Source organism: Scyliorhinus torazame, chromosome 18 (genome assembly GCF_047496885.1).
Source record: "Scyliorhinus torazame isolate Kashiwa2021f chromosome 18, sScyTor2.1, whole genome shotgun sequence".
NCBI classification, from domain to species: Eukaryota; Metazoa; Chordata; class Chondrichthyes; order Carcharhiniformes; family Scyliorhinidae; genus Scyliorhinus; species Scyliorhinus torazame.
Window position 1 is genome coordinate 119,671,051 of NC_092724.1, and position 20,306 is coordinate 119,691,356.

Sequence of the window (20,306 nt, forward strand, 5' to 3'; positions counted from 1 at the left end):
CTTACAGGTGCTGTAGGACCTGCTGTGTTCTCCCAGCATCCTCTGACCTTGTTTCAGATTCCAGCATCCGCAGTATTTTGCTTATTGCATGTAGTATAAATAGTTCCTATTTGTGCTCGAGTAGCTTGTATTTATTTGATTTAATTTGTCTGCATTCATTTAATGTGACTGTTTAGAATTTGTTAAGTTGGAATGTTATTTATTTATCGTTGTGTCGATTATTGGGTGCATGGTCTCTGTTAAGCACTCCCATTGCCACCATAACCCTTTACCCCACACTTGCTATTCTGCTGCAATGCTCAATCCCTCACATTTGCATTAACTGTCATCCTGGCTCCTTTGTTTGTTGCTTCTATTTATTTTTTTCCTGTTCATCTCTGATTGGCTAATGACACAGACAAGAGGGGACATAAACTCTATACCTCTCCGATCATTCCGTTCCAGGTCCCCCGAACCTTCTTGCCGTGTTTTCCATTGGTCACGAGGTAAAGATCATAGGAGAATTTGACTGTTTTTGCGAGTTTTTTCAGAATGTCGATGCAGAATCCTTTACAACAGAGCTTGGTGTACGCCTCAGCAATGCTGAAATACATGTAGGATAAGACAGCATGTCACAATGGATCGGGGTTGGCTTAAACCTTTTAGGAGAGTCACGGCAAGTTACAGGCTAAGTAATCCAGCGGATTGTGCAAATGATCAGAGACCCCACACGGCTTGCATCAATAATGATGATCAAGGAACGATAGGATCATAGTAAAAACCCAACTGGTTGGTAACTCACAACAATCAATGCCTGTGCATAAAACCTGATTGAAAAGCAAGCTGTTGGTTTACCTCAGGATCAATTCCAAAGAGACATAACTGTGTTGTGTGGTAACAGTTACTGGATTTTTATAGATTTTAAAATCTATACAGTGTTGTGGAATCATTTGTGGAGAGTTAGCTCTGAAGATAGTTAAGTTTTAAGTTGTTTGTGGTACTGTGTTTACTTCTTCTGTTTCCCCCCCCCCCCCCCACCTCATCCCATGGCATATCTTGGGATAGTTGGCTGGCATTGGGATCTTTCGGTCTTGTTGCTGTCACTGGGGTTTCTCATAGTTTGCACCCTCCACTGCCAGGGAACGTAATTAAGGTCAGACTTGGGGACCATTTAGTGGCAGCGCCAGTATTTTCTCGGTGTTGGAGCAACCACCTCATCAGCAAGAGGATAATTGGAACCATAGGATCCATGCCCTAGTGACGAGACTGTGGAGATCAAAGGCTAAAACGTTGTCCATCATTACTCCTGAGAAGAGGTTTCTATTCCACCCTGATAAGCTAACTGGCTTCAGGCTGCTTTATTTGATGACTTGCAGCATGGAACTGGTGTGTGCAGATTGCACCTCACTGAGAGAAGATAGCCAAAGTAAATGAGAATTCGATAGATCAGCACTGTAAGCAGAGAAAAAAAAAACATTCACTGTTGAAATTCTGAATCTTAGTTTGAACTTTGTGAGGGAACGAAAGCTAGAAGATTGCCTAGTTTGAAAATAATGGAAGAATCGACAGTGGGCCCCACAGAGTCTTGTGGCAAAGAAAGGAACCAGCAGCTAGCTTAGAAGTATTGATAAAGTAACCAGAACAAGTGACTGATGAATCCACAATCAAGAGATGGTAAAGTTTTATTTCAGAGAATACTTAGAGCTGAGGAAAATTGAAGTAGTCTCCAGAGAACCGTGGCATACTTATGGGTGGCCCCTACAAATGTAAATAACTTTGAGAGTCATGTATCTTATAAGAGAATTCTTAGGGAATGGAAGTAGTAAACCCGAGTGCAAAACATACAGAGTTATAAACTAGTAATAAGTCTTTTAAATACAATAAATTTTGTGTTATTGTTTCAAAAATGAAAAATCTTATTTTAACCAATAGAACTATGCCACAAGGTGTTTGGATTTCTCTTTAAATGTTAATGATCTGCAAATGGATCGATGTTTCCATGAAAATAACGATTTGATTAAAATGCAATGTACAATCCTTTGTGCTGGGTGGAGAGGGAATTGCACTCCTTCAAGATGTTGTCCCCTCGTCAGTATTCAAAGCTGAATATGGATTTGAAACTGCCACAATCTATAATTCCACATTTGGCACCATGAGACAAAGGACTATATAGGGAGTACAATGAAGTATAGGAACACAGTATTAGTTGGGAATTGATAGTCGGGATCCAGATACACAGTTCTCTTACTGCAGACAGGAGACCCATCTGGTATGTTGCCTCTCTGTGACAGGATAAGGGATATCATGGAGAGGGTGCAAAACATTCTGCTAATTGCTACAGTTTTCAAGTGTTTCCAAGAACAGAGACACCTGGGGGTGTTGGTGTACAAACCTTGAATGCAGATAATGATGCATATGAGGGTCTGGATTCTCCGGTCCCCCAGCCATGTGTTTCTCGACTGCGCGCCATTCGTTGGCGCCGGGATTCTCTGTTCCCGCCACTTGTAACGGCATATCCCATTGAAGCCACCCCACACTGCCCGCAAACCCACAGGCGAGTGGGCGCTGCCAGTTGGAAAAGAATATCTCCATGATCTGAGAATTCCGGCCAGGATCTTACTCCTCATAAATAAAGGCATATATTATGGGTGGGATTCTCTCAACCCAGGGCCGGGCCGGAGAATTGCCGCGACCGGCGCGAATCGCACCCCGACGCTGGGACGCGATTCTCCGCAGAGCGGTCGATGTGGTGCTGGTCGGGGGCCGCACTACGGGACCCCTCCCGACGATTCTCGGCCCGGGATGGGCCGAGCGGCCGTAACAAAAAACCCGAGTCCCACCGCGCCATTCTAATCTGCTCTTAGCCGGTGGGACCTCGGTGTGGAAGTGTCCGGGGGCGGCCTGTGGGGGGGTTGGGGAGGGGGTGTTCGACCCTGGGGGGGGGGGGCCTCTGTTGTGGGGCCCACCAATCGGCGGGAGGGCCGGCCTCTCGGGCTGGGGGCTTCCTTTGTTCCGCGCCGGCCCCTTTAGCCTTTCGCCATGTTGGCGCCGGTGCCACTGCACATGCGCGGCGCCCAGTTGACGCCGGGACCAGTAGCAGGAGCGGCGAGGGTCGCTCCAGTGCCGTGTTGGCCCACTGGAGGGGCCAGAATTGCTGATCCTGAGGCCATGTTGACGCCGTCGAGAAACACGACGGCGTTTCCAACGGCGTCAACACTTAGCCTCAGGATCAGAGAATCCCGCCCTATGATCCTGGACCAGACACCAACAATGGCTAGGATACTGGACAAAAACCCCAATATTTTATTTTGTGCGGAAAGGAAAGAATACTTTGCTCCAGGAGTGATTGCAAGAAAAAACAGGGATTTGGTATTTTAAACTAAAATTTTATTTTTAATACACTAATAAACTCTTGAACAACGCACCCAAAAAATGGCTTACAATTACCCCTTGAACAATATGACTAAATGCAGTAAATACCGTACCCTTAATTACTATCTCTGTTCCCAATTAAACAACAAGGAAAAAAATATAGCTCTCAATCCATCCCAATGACGCAGATTAATACTTGCTTTCCAGAGCAGATTTGACTCATGTTGGAACCCCTGTGGATGTCTTCAAAAAGTTGCTTCAACTGGTATTTTTCACCTTGTCCTTAGACAAGTCTGTATTGCTTTAAATGCTATTACTCTTTTTTAAATTAAATATCCTACTGCAGGAGGAAAAAACCTTACTTGTGGTCTAAAGGGTAGCCGGATTAGAATTCAACTCGAAATGCTTTATCAAAATGTCTGAAAATATTAGCTCCACCCAGCAATGTCATTATCTCCCCAGGCTGAAAGCATATTAACTCCCCTTAGTCAAATAACATTGCATTAGCCCAGGCTATTTTTACTGTGGTCAATTTCACCTCTGGCTCCTAAAAGCTTTCTGGTCTTGCAAAACAAGACTCTTTTAAAAACATGACTGCAGCAGTCAAACACACTCTAACCTTGGTGTTTAACCCTTAAATTGCCAAATGTTTATAATCCAATATATTTAAAATCTTGCATTTGTCACACATAAGAATGCAAAGGCCAGACAGTTATGGTGAACTTATATGAAATACTAGCTGCACCCAGTTGGAGTAAATGTATCTTACCCTGGGCATCCCACTTTAGGAAGGATGTGAAGGCTTTGGAGCAGGTACGGAAGAGATTTAATAAGGTTCCAGGGATAAGGGATTACAATTACGTGAACAGACTGGAGAAGCTGATATTTTTCTCCTTAGAACTGAGGAGGCCGTGGCCATTTGATGGAAGTGTTTGAAAGAATTTGGATACACCAGCTCAGGAATTTGACACAATCATGTGTTTCCTGCAGCCATTGTGGCAGCTTATTATTGGCATCACCAGTTGTAGCTCCTTACCTTTCGCTCAGGTTTGCTTGCTTCCTGCAGGGCACTGTATTCCGTACACAAGCTCCATTTTCGGGATCTACTTCTTCCACAATCACAAACGGCCTCTCTTCCAGTGTGGCGACCGTTAAATGCGCACTATCAGAAACAGGCTGCTGGAATTTTCCATATCTTGGCCACACTGGATATTTCATTCTTATCAAACCGTTTTCCCATCTTCCAACCTGTAAACGTGAGGAGAGATTTGTTCACAGTTCATTCCCAGCTTCTTAAATAACAAACAAACAGAGACAGTCCCTTCATATCTCACCCTTCAGCTGTTGGGAGGTCTCTCTATCCACTCATACAAATGGGGAGAGAGATACACGGGAGAGTGAGAATAGTGGGAGGCACTGACGCTGGAGAATGAATTGGTAGTGGGAAGAGCAATCTGGGGAATAGAGATATGTGATTTTGCGAAGAGTACGAGAATTATATTGAGGTGAGAAGTACACTGGAAAATGAGAATTATGTTGGTGTAAGACAGATACCGGCGAATGAAGCTGTTAGTGGGGTAAGAGGAATTTGTGGGATGAGAACCATAATGAGAGAAGCATGTGGGAATGGGAGCTACCACTGTCAACATTGGTAACTTCAATGTCCTGAGCAGCCTATGGGAGGAAGCAGCACATGCTGAGTTAACTCAACTTTCTGTTGGCCAGGATAAGTCAACATGGTCTTTTGTGTTCTTGGGGAATGATGTTGAGACTAAGGGTACAGTGCAACAATAGTAACAGGCTCAAACGCTGAAAATGCTGGACAATCTCAGCCGGTCTGACAGCGTTTGGATAGAGAGAAGGGAGCTAACATTTCGAGTCAGGATGACTCTCTTTGTCAAAGCTAGAGAGAACTGGAAATAGGGTCAGATTTATACTGTTGTGTGGGGGCATGGAGCAATGGGGCTGGATAGACGGCCAGCGATAGGTGGAGATTGACAAATGATTTCAGGGACAGAAAGACAAAGAGAATGTAAATGGGGGTGATCCACCCCCCCACACACACACCAACAGTATAAATCTGACCCTATTTCCAGTTCTCTCTAGCGTTAGCAGGGTCATCCAGACTCAAACCGTTAGCTCGGTTCTCGTTCCACAGATACTGTCAGACCTGCTGAGATTGTCCAGTATTTTCTGCATTTGTTTCAAATTCCAGCCTCCGCAGTAATTTGCTTTTAATAGTAACAGGCTTATTTGGAGAGATTAAGAAGAGCTAAACGTGTGTAGCTGAGTGCATGTTGTTATTCTGCTGTCACTTGTATGTTTTCTTTTGCTTCACTAGGATTGATTGGTGGAATACGTTGTGGTAAACACCACTGGTAACACACTACGCGTATTACGGTACCACAGTAATCCCAGCCTGCTGGCTCCTCCCAGCAGGCGGCGTATAAAAGTGTATGCTCTCCTGCGCTGCTCCCAACATCTTGTGCAATAAAGCCTCAATTGTTTCACCATTCTCGTCTTGTGGTCATTGATGGTACATCAATTTATTGCACAAGATTTTACGAGATGAACGTCTTAATCAAGCCTGATCGCCTGGAGCTGAATCCCCACGCAGCCGAAGCCACTGCCACCTTCGACCACTGGCTAGCCTGCTTCAAAGGACACCTCTGAGCAGCCACTGAAGAACTCTCAGACCCGCAAAAGCTCCAGATCCTCTACTCACTGGTGAGCCCACAAGTTTTTCCCCTCATCCGGGACGCGCCCACCTACACAGAAGCAATGGCGCTACTAAAGGGACAGTACATCAAGTCGGTGAATCAAGTGTTCGCCAGGCACCTCCTGGCCACGAGACGGCAACTCCTGGGGTGTCTCAGGACGATTTTTTGCGGGCTCTACGGATACTCGGTAGGAACTGTAACTGCCAGGCAGTTTCGGCAGTCCAACACACCGAACTATTAATCAGAGAAGCTTACGTCACGGGCATTAAGTCTACGTACATTCGCCAGCGGCTATTGGATGGGGGTACGCTCGATCTTGCAGAGACTGCAGCTTGCTAACCCCCTAGAAATGGCCTCCTGTAATCTGGAGGCCTACATCTCCGGCCGCGTGGCACCCTCGTGGGCATCGTGGGCCCTACCAGCTGCTGACTCGAGTACACCACAAGCCTGCGCCGCGCGGCAGCCAGCCAACTTCGGAGGGCCCAAATGTTACTTTTGTGGCCAGAGCAAACATCCCAGGCAGCGCTGCCCGGCACGGAGCGCGACCTGCAACGGGTGTGGGAAGAAGGGCCACTTTGTTTCCATTTGCCAGGCCCGGTCGGTCGCCGCTGTTTCTAGGCCCAGCATCACTACACCAACCATGTGTGATCCAGGGCACCGCCATCTTCTCCACCACAAGCCACGTGCGGCCCGTGGGCGCTGCCATCTTTGATGTCGCCCGCCATGTGGGCGCCGCCATCTTGGACCGCGCCTCAGGACCCCTGCTCGTCTGGCCGTACGCGGCCCGCTGATAGCTCCGCCACCGCTGATCAGCCCGGGAACTCCCAACATCTTCCGCAGCTCGCTTCCATCACCCTTGATCAGTCTCGGCCCCGCAACCTCGCGATCACTATGACAACGGTAAAGATCAACAGGCACGAGACGACCTGCCTCTTTGACTCCGGGAGCACAGAGAGTTTCATCCACCCTGCTACGGTACGGCGCTGCTCCCTCCCGGTCACCCAGAAAATCTCCCTGGCCTCCGGATCCCATTCCGTGCAAATCTGGGGGTATTGCGTCGTGACCCTCACCGTTCAGGGCATAGAGTACAGCAACTTCAGGCTCTACGTCCTCCCCCATCTCTGCGCTGCCCTGTTACTAGGTTTCGATTTTCAACGTCACCTCCAAAGCCTTACTCTGAAATTCGGCGAACCGCTGCCCCCCCCCCTCACCGTTTGTGGCCTCACGACCCTTAAGGTCGAGCCGCCTTCATTGTTCGCAAACCTCACCCCGGACTGTAAGCCCGTCGCCACGCGGAACAGACGGTACAGTGCGCAGGACAGGCCCTTCATCAAGTCAGATGTTCAACGGCTTCTGCGGGAGGGAATCATTGAGGCCAGTAACAGCCCCTGGAGAGCTCAAGTGGCGGCAGTCAAGACTGGGGAGGAACACAGGATGGTCATCGACTACAGTCAGACCATCAATCGGTACACACAGCTCGATGCGTACCCTCTCCCACGCATATCTGACATGGTCAATCAGATTGCGCAGTATCGAATCTTCTCCACAGTTGACTTGAAGTCCGCCTACCACCAGCTCCCCATCCGCCCAGAGGACCGCCAATACACTGCATTCGAAGCAGATGGCCGCCTCTATCACTTCCTTAGAGTTCCCTTCGGCGCCACCAATGGGGTCTTGATCTTCCAGCGAGAGATGGACCGAATGGTTGACCAGTGCGGGCTGCGGGCCACGTTCCCGTACCTAGATAATGTCACCATCTGCAGCCACGATCAGCAGGACCACGACGCAAACCTCCAAAAATTCCTCTATACTGCCAAACTCCTTAACCTCACCTACAACAAGGAGAAATATGTTTTCCGCACCAACCGCTTAGCCATCCTTGGCTACGTTGTGGAAAATGGAGTCCTAGGGCCCGACCCTGACCGCATGCGCCCCCCCCCCCCCCAGAACTCCCACTGCCCCAAGGCCCTGAAACGATGCCTGGGGTTTTTCTCATATTACGCCCAGTGGGTCCCCAATTATGCAGACAAGGCCCGCCCACTCATCAAGTCCACAGTTTTTCCCCTGACGGCTGAGGCCCGCCGGGCCTTCAGCCACATCAAGGCGGACATCGCCAAAGCCACGATGCAGGTGGTCGACGAGTCTCTCCCCTTCCAGGTGGAGAGCGATGCATCGAACGTGGCTCTGGCCGCCACCCTCAACCAGGCGGGCAGGCCCGTGGCTTTCTTTTCCCGTACCCTCCATGCCTCCGAAATTCGGCACTCCTCTGTCGAAAAGGAGGCCCATTGTGGAAGCTGTGCGACATTGGCGGCATTACCTGGTCGGCAGGAGATTCACTCTCCTCACTGACCAACGGTTGGTTGCCTTCATGTTTAACAATACGCAGCGGGGCAAGATCAAGAATGACAAGATCTTGAGGTGGAGGATCGAGCTCTCCACCTACAACTATAAGATCTTGTATCGCCCGGGGAAGCTCAATGAGCCCCCAGATGCCCTATCCCGCGGTACATGTGCCAGCGCACAAGTGGATCAACTCTGAGCTCTCCATAATGACCTCTGCCACCCGGTTCTTCCATTTTATCAAGGCCCACAACCTCCCCAACTCCATCGAGGAGGTCAGGACCGTCAGCAGAGACTGCCCAGTCTGTGCGGAGTGCAAGCCGCACTTCTACCGGCCAGATAGAGCGCACCTGGTGAAGGCCTCCCGCCCCTTTGAGCGCCTCAGCATGGACTTCTAGGGCCCCTCCCTTCCACCGACCGCAACGTGTACTTTCTCAATATGAGTACTCCCGGTTCCCTTTCGCCATCCCATGCCCCGATATGACTTCTGCCACTGTCATCAAGGCCCTGCACAGCATCTTCACCCTGTTCAGTTCCCCCCACCTACATCCACAGCGATCGGGGATCCTTCTTCATGAGTGATGAGCTGCGTCAGTTCCTGCTCAGCAAGGGCATCGGCTCGAGCAGGACGACCAGCTACAACCCCCGGGGAAACGGACAGGTGGAGAGGGAGAATGGGACGGTCTGGAAGGCTGTCTAGGAATCTCCCGGTCTCCCGCTGGCAGGAGGTCCTCCCCGTCGCGCTCCACTGCATCCGGTCGCTCCTATGCACCACTACTAATGAGACCCCTCACGAAAGCGTGTTTGCCTTCCCTAGGAAGTCCACCTCCGGGGTCTCACTCCCAACATGGCTGACAGTTCCAGGGCCCGCCCTCCTCCGGAAGCATGTGCGGAGCCATGAATCAGATCCCTTGGTTGAGAAAGTCCACCTCCTCCATGCGAACCCACAATACGCCTACGTGGCACACCCCGACGGGCGACAGGACACAGTCTCCCTCCGGGACCTGCACCCGCTGGCTCCCCACCCACAACACCCGACCTGGTACCGCTTCGCCCCCCTTAGGTTGCCACCCTCACCCCTGCGCCACCCACCCACCCACCAGCGAACCTCACCGCAGCCCCCACCCCAGCAGTATCTGTCCCCTCACTGGATCCACTACGGGGTGACGATGGAGAGGACAACATGCTCCCGGAGTCGCAGGTGACCACGTCGGCGCCCACATCACCACCAGGACTGAGGCGATCGCAGCGGAGGGTCAAAGCCTGCGACAGACTAAATCTGTAATATTGTTCTTCTCGGTATCCCTACATATGACCTTATCTGGGAATTGAGAATGACAGTGGGAAGGGAAGGGAAGGAAATGGGGAATGAGAATTCTAGGTGTGACACTGGCGCTGAATTCTCAGAGCTGGAACAAAGAGCGCAATCAGGTGGGTGACTGCAAGATGCGGATTCCACCAGAAGGTACATGGACCACCTTACAGCCAAAATGTAAATTAAAGCCCTGACATGGGCAATTAGTGCTCACTTAAACGATCCTGTGCCCCTGTCGGTATTTGGCAGCGGCCACCAGACGACATTAGCACATGGGGCTGGTTTAGCACAGGGCTAAATATGTGCATTTCAAGCAGGCCAAGCAGCGCGGGTTCAATTCCCGTACCAGCATCCCCGAACAGGCGCCGGAATATGGCGACTAGGGGCTTTTCACAATAACTTCATTGAAGCCTGCTGATGACAAGCGATTTCCATTTCATTTCATTTTTTATTAATGTTAGTGACTGGAGTCTTACCAGCTGTATAGTAGTGGGAGGCCTGTGATACTTCTGTTGGGGAAGCAATCAGGCACTTAACTGGTCACCATTGGTCCTACTTAGGATTTCGGACCCTGGGTGCAGAAATGCCAGAGGCCAGAGTTCTCTCGAGCCAGTCAGCGCGCAGCTGCAAGCAATGCGCTCTTCAGAGGCCTTGGATTGATGAGGGATCCCAGACCACTGGTGAGTGAAGATGGAGGTTGCCGGTATAGGAGCTGGAGGCTTGGAAGAAAGGGCAGAGGGTAGCTGGCAGCAAGCTCCATCCCCCAACCCAATGACGGGCTCCTCGATCAGGTACTGAATGACTGATCGGGTTTGCTTTGAGTTACCCATGTGGCAGCTAGTTGAATACCAGCAGCAGCAGGATGAGGCCTGAAGTGGACAATAATTGCTCACGTAAGGGCTTCAATTGACTTCGGGAAGAAAAGTCACCTACAAGCTTTCGCATGTCGGACTTAATTGATGCAGAGGTGAAAAGATGGCAAGGGCCCCAACTTGCATCCTCTGTAACCATCTGGGATGGCCACTTCCAACTAGGTACAGAGAAACTCGCAAAGCCTCGCGGGTAAAATGGACAAGCCAAGACTCAGGCAGGCTCAGAGCCTGAAATGCATATTTGTAAGCAAGAAGTCCAGATGGTATCGAAACTCCGTCCAATTAGCATTTTAATGGGGCCGATTAGCATTTGATGGCCCATCTTCACCAAAACAAAGGACTGGTACTCGAGCAACCGGGACAGTCCCAGACATTTCGACGCCACTCCCTGTTCAAGGGAAACGCAAACAACGGGGTCAGTAACCGCTTGGGACACGCCCAGCCATCCAGATCCCCGCCCACTTATTGGTTAAGAATCGAATGGAGTGATCAGGGATCACCCAATTAGTGGGGCCCAACTCGGAGGACCGCCCAAAAGGGCACGAAAACCCCCAAGTATAAGAAGAGTCCGCCACATGTTCGCTCTCTCTTGGTCCTGGTATCCCGGTCATGACCATCTCCAAGTGCAGCAACACCAGAAGCAAGTCCAAGTTCAACGCTCGCTACCAGACGGATGAGCCCAGCTGAGCAGCAGTTACTCCTTCGGACTCGATAGATCCAGAAGCGAACAGCGGCCACTGTTTCTCTGACCTAAGCCGGGTGCCCGAAGTTAAGTACAGGTTGTCTTAGTCGATAGGTGTAGTTAACTAGTAGTGTTTATGTTGCATGACTAATTGTGTGTAAATAAAGTACCCTTGGCCTTGAACTAACTAACTGGTGTTTGGCTCTTTGATCGATAGCTGGTTGAAACTTGTGGTGGTATCATTTGATACCTGGCGACTCTAAGCATTAGGACATAGATAACATAGAAACAAGGGCAAATTCACTGTTTACCATAATTGGAACAGAGCCACAGAAAGGACAGAGAAAAGAGTATAGGAAAGAAGTCACAACACCTCCTACCCAATTTAAATGACCCCCATACCTCGAAACTCACTGCTAGGAGAAGTAAATTCCACCCTCAGTCGAGGAGGCACCACACAGAGACCCTGAAAAACAAACTATTGGGTGGGGGATGGGTCGCTCAGTCCAAGGCGCACACTGCCTGACCAAGGTACACAATGTTGGAAGGAGAGGGGGTGGGCTGCTGAGTGCCACACCCTGCCTTTTCCTCTGCTCCCCCACCTCCGCCCCTTAACCAGCAATCTTCCCCTACCCCACAACCCATCCCAGCCTCACTCACCTGTGACCTAGGTCCCTTGTTAATCCTAAGCATCTGGTGAATGCATTATCCTTACATTCCTTTCTCCCCCACATGTTTATCTGGCTTCCCTTAATAGAATCTAAACCAGTTGCCTCAAGCACTCATTATTGTAGAAAACTTCACATTCTAGCCTCTTACCCGAATGAAGACTCCTTTTCAAGAATTTGTGATTGGATTTACTCTTTGCTGCTTCATATTAATGGGTGCTAATTTTGGTTTACCCAGAAGTGGAAACATCGCTACGTTGTCCCTATCAAACACTTCCATAAAATTAAAGATGTCCGTCCGATGTCTATCCCCTCGGTCTGTTTTCGAGAGAAAAGGTCCCCAGCCTGTTAAATCGTTTTCACTAGAAACAACTTCTCGTTCTGTTTTCATTCGAGTGAACTTTTTGTACAATCTCCAGTTCCTCCTTAATGTGGAAGCTAGAAATATACACAGTTGTACAAAAGATGGAATCGACACAAAGTTCTATACAAGTTTAACATAACTTCTCGGCTTTTCAATTTTATCCAATTAGAAATTAACTTTTGTTTGCTTTAAAAAAAAATGTTATCATCCAGCATCACTTCTTTTAGTGATTTATATATCGGTACCCCTAGATCCATTCCCCCTGACACCACTGAGGGCTGTATTTTCACTACAATGTGGGTAGCTAGAGATTTGCCTCAATTAAAGGGCCCCACTAGATCCAATTTCTACTTTGAGGCAGTAGGGGTAGGATGGAATTGAGCCTGCAGACCCCAGAAGCAGATCATAGATGGCCACGGATGTGAGCAACTGCCAAGATGGGCTTGTTAGAAGGTCCACCTTGGTTCTCTGAGATTCTGCCCCCATTGTTTCAGATGGTGTTGGGCCCTCTAGCCATCACCTCCCATCACCCGTGCCGCTTATAACCCCATATTATTTCCATGGCAACCCATGCCTCTTCATACTGCACTAACAACCCCCCCCCCCTATTCATGCTACCCCCATACCCAGTATCCACCATAAGCAGATGAAAAATGAATTTAATGGTCTACTACATGCACACTTGACAGTGGGAAAAAACTCCTATTCAAGAAACCCATCCAAAGCTGTTAAATTTCAAGTGGCTAATTCATTATAAAATGAAATAAACCTCCAGTCAGACCCAACAAAGACATCTAATCCTTTAGTAGCCTCTTTAAACTGTCAGTTACTCAAACTGGACTAAATCTCCACAAAGATAAATTGTAGCTTTTTAAACTTAGCCAAGCATTCATGATGACATGATAGCCCTTAATAAAGTAGCAAAGACATCCATTGGAATTGCATGACAAGATGGCAATTCTTTTTTAGCCTACATCAAATGGCTTATCAAACAAAGCAGTGCAGCTAGAGTTTTTTTTTTTTTTAAACTTCACTTACATGCTTTCATGTTTGAAGATTGGGGGATTAAAAATATTACAGATCAAGACACTTAAATAGACCTTTATCCATGGTGTGTGTCTACTCCATCAATTTGTGACTCCCACATTGCAGGTTAAGGGTCTTACAACAGCCTAATTGGGGTCGGTTTGAACTTGGCACTAAGTACAAATGACTCTGTTGAGTTGGGATTTCCCTCCTGTATGTATCATGCCCTATCCGCTGCATCCGAATTCCCAATTCTGCATCTGGATCTTGCTCTTTTCAAAGGTCCGCAGAGTGTTCCCGATTTCATGAAATTCCAGCCCTTTGTCCTCCCATCCCCCACTGGAGTACATGAATTGCTGAATCTTCCTACCAAATTTCACATCATACTTACTGACAAGCTAACCTCAATATAAATTACACACCCATTCTTCAAGCTTATTCATGACTTTCGGTATTTCGTCACAATCCTCCTCTGTATTAATTACACCTCCCCATTTGGTGTAAATTTTGAAATTTGTACATCCACTTATCAAATCCAAATCATTTAAAATGGAGATAATGGTTCCAACCTCGATCCTTGTGGAACATCACTTCTCACCATTAGCCAATCTGAGGAACTACCTTTAACTCTTACTCTTTTGGTGTTTTGTAGCTATTCATTCTTGTCACTTAATTCCTGACTCCACTTGTTCTGTCTTTCATTTTATGCATGTTACTTATTGCTCAAAAACACAGTACAGATTAACCAATTTGAACGGTGTTGTTCAACGAATGCATAGTTGGCACAGTTAAGACACAACTTCACCAGGCCTCTAGTTTAGGAACATTCACCTAATACTCACCATCTCCCAAAATCTGCTTCTGTTTAATGTCATCACAACCATTGATGGCCTCACCAAATAGCCGTCCTTGTTGAAAGAGAAATCTTTACCTTCCCAGCTAATGTTCAACATGTGCCTGTGAAATATATATCAGGATCATTGTTAGAGCAATCAGATAGAACATATAGGATACGTGGTTAACTCAATCTTACCTCCAAGTGCTCACTAATGAAAAAAAGGTTTCTCTTTATTTATATGATCAAATTCCTTTCTAAGTCCTAAACACCTCGATCAAATCATCCATTAATTTGCTACATTTCAGTGTTTAAAAGCTAGGTTATGCAACTTCTCCTCAGAACTTAACCCTAGGGAGCCTTGCAATAATTGGCTGAATCTGTGTGACATCCCTTCCAAGGCCAATAAAATCTTTGTAAGGTGCAGTGCCAAGAACTATACCCAGAATCCAGATATGGGTTTGGATTTTATGCAGCCTGCTACAGCAGTAATAGTGGTTGTGTCCACTTAATCAGGGAAGGGACCCTGCATCAGTTTCCTGACAGTGGGAAAACACCCCCTGATTAATTCCGAGGGCAGAAAGGACTGATGTAGAATTCCCAGCTGCCAGGATATCAGTTAAGCATATTAATTAGCCAATTGCCAACATTATCCCTGAATACCACACAGGTCGGTGGCGGATCAGGGTTTAAATGGAAGCCATACTTCCACGCCCTTGGAAAGGCACCCCTTGTCCAACACACCTCCCCATCTCCTGTAATCCCCGCCCTCATGCAACTGTGACTTAGTGTCCCTCTACTGTTCTGGGCCTAGAGTGGATGCAGTGTAACCAGCAGCCACCGCAACTGTTCCCTTTGGTGGCGGACTCTTGATTGGCTGGCAACTAGATCTCGGCGGACAGGACCTTCACTGCCAGGGGCCTCAGTTGCGGGGAAAGTCTGACAGCAGTCTATAAACTGTCCCTCAAACACTTATGTCTGTTGTACCCCTAATAACAGAACTGATGGAGGTTTCTTGCTAGTTAACGGACATGTGAGCAAGCCCAGTCACTCCCCTTTATATTCCAGTCATAGAATTCCTACAGTGCAGAAGGAGGCCATTCAGCCTATCTAGTCTACACCGATCCTCTGAAAGAGCACCCGTACCTAGGCCCACACCCACGCCCTATTCCTGTAACCTCATAACCCCACCTAACCTTTGGATACTGAGGAACAATTTAGCATGGCCAATCCACCTAACCTGGACATCATTGGACTCTTGTTATAAAGATTAGTATTGAATTAAGCACTTGATTTTTCTTTTGTACCTACCCATTACATTTTAGTAATCTGTGTACTAGACGCCTAAATCTCTTTGGACCTTGTTCCTAGCTTATCACTATTTTAAAAAAAATCAAATCTATCGCTTTTTTCATCCGAAATGGTTACAAACGCTCTGCCACGCTTTTGCCTACTCAACCAATCAATGTCTCTGTAATTTTATATTCCCAGCTAAAGTACTTAGCGTACTAACAATATTTGTATCATTAGCAAACTTGGATAAAATGAATAATTGAAGCACGAACAGATCCTTGTGGGTCATCGAGTCACTTTCTTTTGAGTTCATATCAATTATTCCTCACTCTGTTTTCTACTGTCGAATTGATCTCCAAACTATTTTAATAATTTTCTTTCAATTACATTAGTTTAACTAGCGGCACGGTGGCACAGTTGTTAACATTGCTGCCTCACAATACCAGGGCCTCTGGTTTGATTCCGACCTTGGGTGTGTGGAGTAGTCTTGGGTAGAGTGCTCTTTCAGAACGTCAGTGCAGACTGGATGGGCCGAATGGATAGCACGGTAGCACAGTGGTTAGCACTGTGGCATCACAGCTCCAGGGTCCCAGATTTGATTCCCTGCTGGGTCACTGTCGGTGCGGAGTCTGCACGTTCTCCCCGTGTCTGCGTGGGTTTACTCCGGGTGCTCCGGTTTCCTCCCACAGTCCAAAGACGTGCAAGTTAGGTGGATTGACCATGCTAACTTGCCCTTAGTGTCCAAAAAGGTTAGGAGAGGTTATTGGGTTACGGGGATAGGGTGGAAGTGAGTCGGTGCAGACGCGATGGGCCGAATGGCCTCCTTCTGCACTGTAGGTTCTATGAATGGCCTCCTTCTGCACTGTAGGGATTCTATGATTTGGATCTTTATGGAATGCATTCTAGGAGCTCATGTTTACCACATTCATGGACGTCCCCCTGTTCACCACATTAGTTACGTCAAAAAATTCAGATAATTTCACTAGATGTGACCTAACCTTTACCATACTGGCTTTCTAATTAGCACAGATTTCTCCAAGTGCTCATTTAATATAAATTCCAATAACGTTCTGATCAAAGCAGATCTATAAGCTCCTGTTTCTCTCTCAACTTTCTGAAATTATGAGTTACATTCACAATTTTCCAACCTAAAGTGCCAATTCTGGATTAAAGACTTTGGAAATTTATGGTTAAAGCATGTACAATTCCCTTACCTACTTCCTTTAAAACTCTGGAGTGGAAATCATAGGCTCCTGACAATTTGTCAGTCTTCAATGTCATTATTTTTCTAATAATGTATTTTTATAGGAACAGGAGGAAGCTATTTAGGTCAGAACCTGTTCTGCCATTCAAGGAGACCAAAATTGATTTGCAACCCAACGCCGCATACCCATTTTTGCTCCATATCCTGTAAGACCTTTGATAATTTTATATCTAAGATTGGTTGACCAGAAACTAACAATTGATCTGTCATTAATAACTCAGAATAGAGTTCCAAACTTGTGCAACCCTTTCCTAATTCATCTCCTTAAAGATCAGGGGCCTCCTCCTGCACTGTAGGCATTCTATGATCTGGTTCTAGACTTCCCAGCTAGCAAAAATTGTTTATATCTATTTCCCTTAATATCTTGAAAACTTAGATAAGATCATTCCTTCACCTTCTAAATCCCAAGAAATGCAACCTCATTTTGTGCAATCTCTTCTTGTAGCTTAACCCTTGGAGTTCAGGTATAATTTTGGTAAATTTGTGCTGTGCACTCTCTAAGACCAACATGTGCACCTAAGGTGTAGTGCCCAAAACTACTCTTCATACTCCCTCCGGCTGTGGAGTAAACAGAGCTTTGTGCAGCTTAAGCAAGATTTCTAAGCCCTGTACTTGAGTCTTCTATGTTTAAAGGCCAACATTCCATTTGTTGATTACATTAGTGATTTCTATCCAACAAGAAAGAAGGATAGCTGAATCTAGTAATGGGAAATGAATCAGACATGTTAAGAAAAGTAGCAGTGGAACATCTAGTAAATAGCAATCACAATACAGTAAGATTTAAGTTTGAGAAGGCCATTAATCAAACCCCTAAATTGGAAAAAATTCTGATTTTAAAAGAGATAAGAATGAAATTGGGAAGATTAAGTGAAAAAAAAGTGTTGTGAAATCAACAAAATAGAACAAGGAATGCATAGAAAATGGTGATCAGGAGCCTAGGAGAAATGCATCTGCCAGCCAATAATGTAATACCATGGATAATGAATGCAATGAGGGCACGTTGAAACCAACAAAAAGACTTCCACTCAGCACAAAAGATGAGACAGGAGAGGTTAAGAAGTAACAGCAAAGGTAGATAAGGACAACCAGTAGACCAGTATTTGGATTTTCAAAGGCCTTCACATACCAGACCCATGGATTAAGGTCAGACAATGTTGAGTCAGGAGGGAAGTAAACAAAATGGAAAACAAGGTGGCCCCAGAGCAGAAAACAAAATAGGCTTTAAAAGGTGCTACTCAGATGGGAAAGTGACGTTCTACAGGGATCGGCTCTGGGATCACTGCTGACGTTAGTGATATGGAAACAGGGCAGGGAAGCACAATTTCAAAATTTGTGGACACCAATTGGGTGTTGGAGGTAGGCCTGCGGCTAATGGAGAGGAGGGCCCGTTTGTGTGTCATTTCATTCCTCTGGTCACCTGCCCCTGTTCTCTGTATCTCGCCCAGTGGTCTGGATCTGTTTTCTATACATGCTCTTTCTTTATATTTGCGTGTTCCTTACATCTTCAATTGTTCATAGCTGTTTTGTTTTGGCAAACAGACCTCTTTCCTCCCAGGGATACAAGCTGGCTCTCTGTCACGCTAAATTCTTTTTTGAACACCTCCCGCTGATCTTCGAATTATTTCTCTATTAACAGATTTACTCCATTTACTGTGGACACCTTCTGTGGTCATGCCACTGAAGTCAACCATACCCAAATCTATAGTTTGGGCAGCGGCTTTGCATTTCGTCCTTTCAAACAGAACTTTGAACAAAGTCACTGTAAATAAATGATGGCACACCCATTAGGCTGTTAACTAAAATTGGGCTTATTACTCACTGTTAAATGTAATGTGGCTCCCCCTCCCCCCTTGCTTGTTCTAGGACATGTTGTTACGGAAAACGACCATGGACTCTGAGGAAATTCGCTGCCTTTCGGACAGGAACTTCCTTTTCCCAGTTGATCATGGATGCATGGAATCAAGAAGCGGCTGGCTGAAAAAGACCAATTTTGCCTAATCCCACGTTCTAGCTTTTGGTCCATATCTTTAGAGGTTACAGACTTCAACTGCATATCCAAGTGTTTTTGAAACACAATGAGGAATTAAAGTTTATCTCAGGCTGCCATAGACAATGCCTTGCAGCAGAGGTAGATGTACAATGAAATACATTGTGCCTAGGCACAGGGCCCTGACTAGCCATAGGGTTCAGCAGCAGCGCTGCAGGTTAAATTCAAGAAGGGAATCTCTGAAGAAAACTTTTGATTTATTTTGCGTGCTTTTCGACAGAAGTTTAGATGAAAATGCTAAAAGCCACTGTAGTAAGACATTAAGTGAATTCTACAGAGAGAACATAGACATGAATCTTTTATAGGTTGTGGTGGCACGGGACAATACTGCGGAGGCTTCTTGTATAACCAAAAGGGGCTTATTGAGATCAAGGAAAAGCTTAACTATACACAGGCACAAAGATCTCTGAAACAGGTCCTCAGTCTACAGCTCTCGGGTCCTCACTGCCCGGCCCTGCACCTTCCCCACCCCCATTGGTCGGGGTTTGCGGACTCATACACAGTAGGCTACCACATCTCTCTCCCCATTAAGTCCCTGAGTATTGTATATACAACATGGGTCCTTTGCAGTCAACTATGTACAAGGAAGAATTGAGACAATACAAGAGGGAGTCCATAACAGTCCTTCATAGGGTTTTTTTTGGTAAAATATTTTTATTCTTCATTTTCACATTTCTCCAGAATTTACACCCCACCAACAAGCAGTAAATGGTAACAAATACAAAATCAATTTCCTTATCAACAACAACAATCCCATCCTCCCATCCCCCCAAGCAACAACCCACCTGACAATATAAACATCAAATAGAACAAACCCTCACAAGGTTGGACAAATAAAAGAGAAAGGAATTCGGAATCGCCTATGGTCACCATTAATCTATAGAGTCCCCCCCACCCCTAACATTCAATGCCATCCAATCCCCAAAAGAGTACCGTAGATGACACCCATGCATTGCAAGCACCCCCCCCCCCCCCCCACTCCCCAGCTCCTCCCCTCCACTTCCCCTTACACAAATCCTCCCCCCAACCTCCGTTCCTTCCCCCCATCTTTCCACCCTGGCTAGACTCATCGGGACCTATTCTGCCAGGCTCCATTGGCCGCAGCCCCTCCCCCCACCTCACTCCCGTTCACTGGCCGACTTAAACCAGCCAGCGTGGAGGCCCCCGCCCGGGTCCCTTTACCCCCTTGCCCGACCCCAGGAAAACCAAGAAATCCCCTTTAGCACACAAACCCCGCATACACACCCAAGCCCCAAAGAACCATCATTGCATGTGAAAGTCCCCTCTCTTCCCTTGACCGAGTATGTACAACGTTGGCTCATTTAGCACATACACCCGCCGCAGTGAAAAAATACAGTTACATGCGGCTACATCAGTACATGACCACTTCTCAATTCAGCCACAGTCTTTCTGCCTTCGCAAACTCCTCCGCTGCTTCCTCCGTCCCGAAATAAAAGTCCTTGGATTTGTAGGTCACCCTCAACTTAGCTGGGTATACAATGCTGCACCGCACCTTACTGACATACAGC

The 20,306-nt window shown here is 47.0% G+C and overlaps 1 protein-coding gene across 1 annotated transcript in view; it reads right to left on the minus strand.

Annotated features, from left to right (window-relative positions):
- Positions 1–20,306, minus strand: part of LOC140395462 (glutamate receptor ionotropic, NMDA 2C-like) — a 149,186-nt gene that overhangs the window by 75,097 nt on the left and 53,783 nt on the right. Inside the window, exons 4-6 of the mRNA XM_072483240.1 lie at positions 14,181–14,295; positions 4,388–4,599; positions 423–582 (exon numbers count right to left, since the gene is read on the minus strand). Coding sequence (XP_072339341.1) covers positions 423–582; positions 4,388–4,599; positions 14,181–14,295 — 487 coding nt within the window. The remainder of the gene's footprint in view (positions 1–422; positions 583–4,387; positions 4,600–14,180; positions 14,296–20,306) is intronic.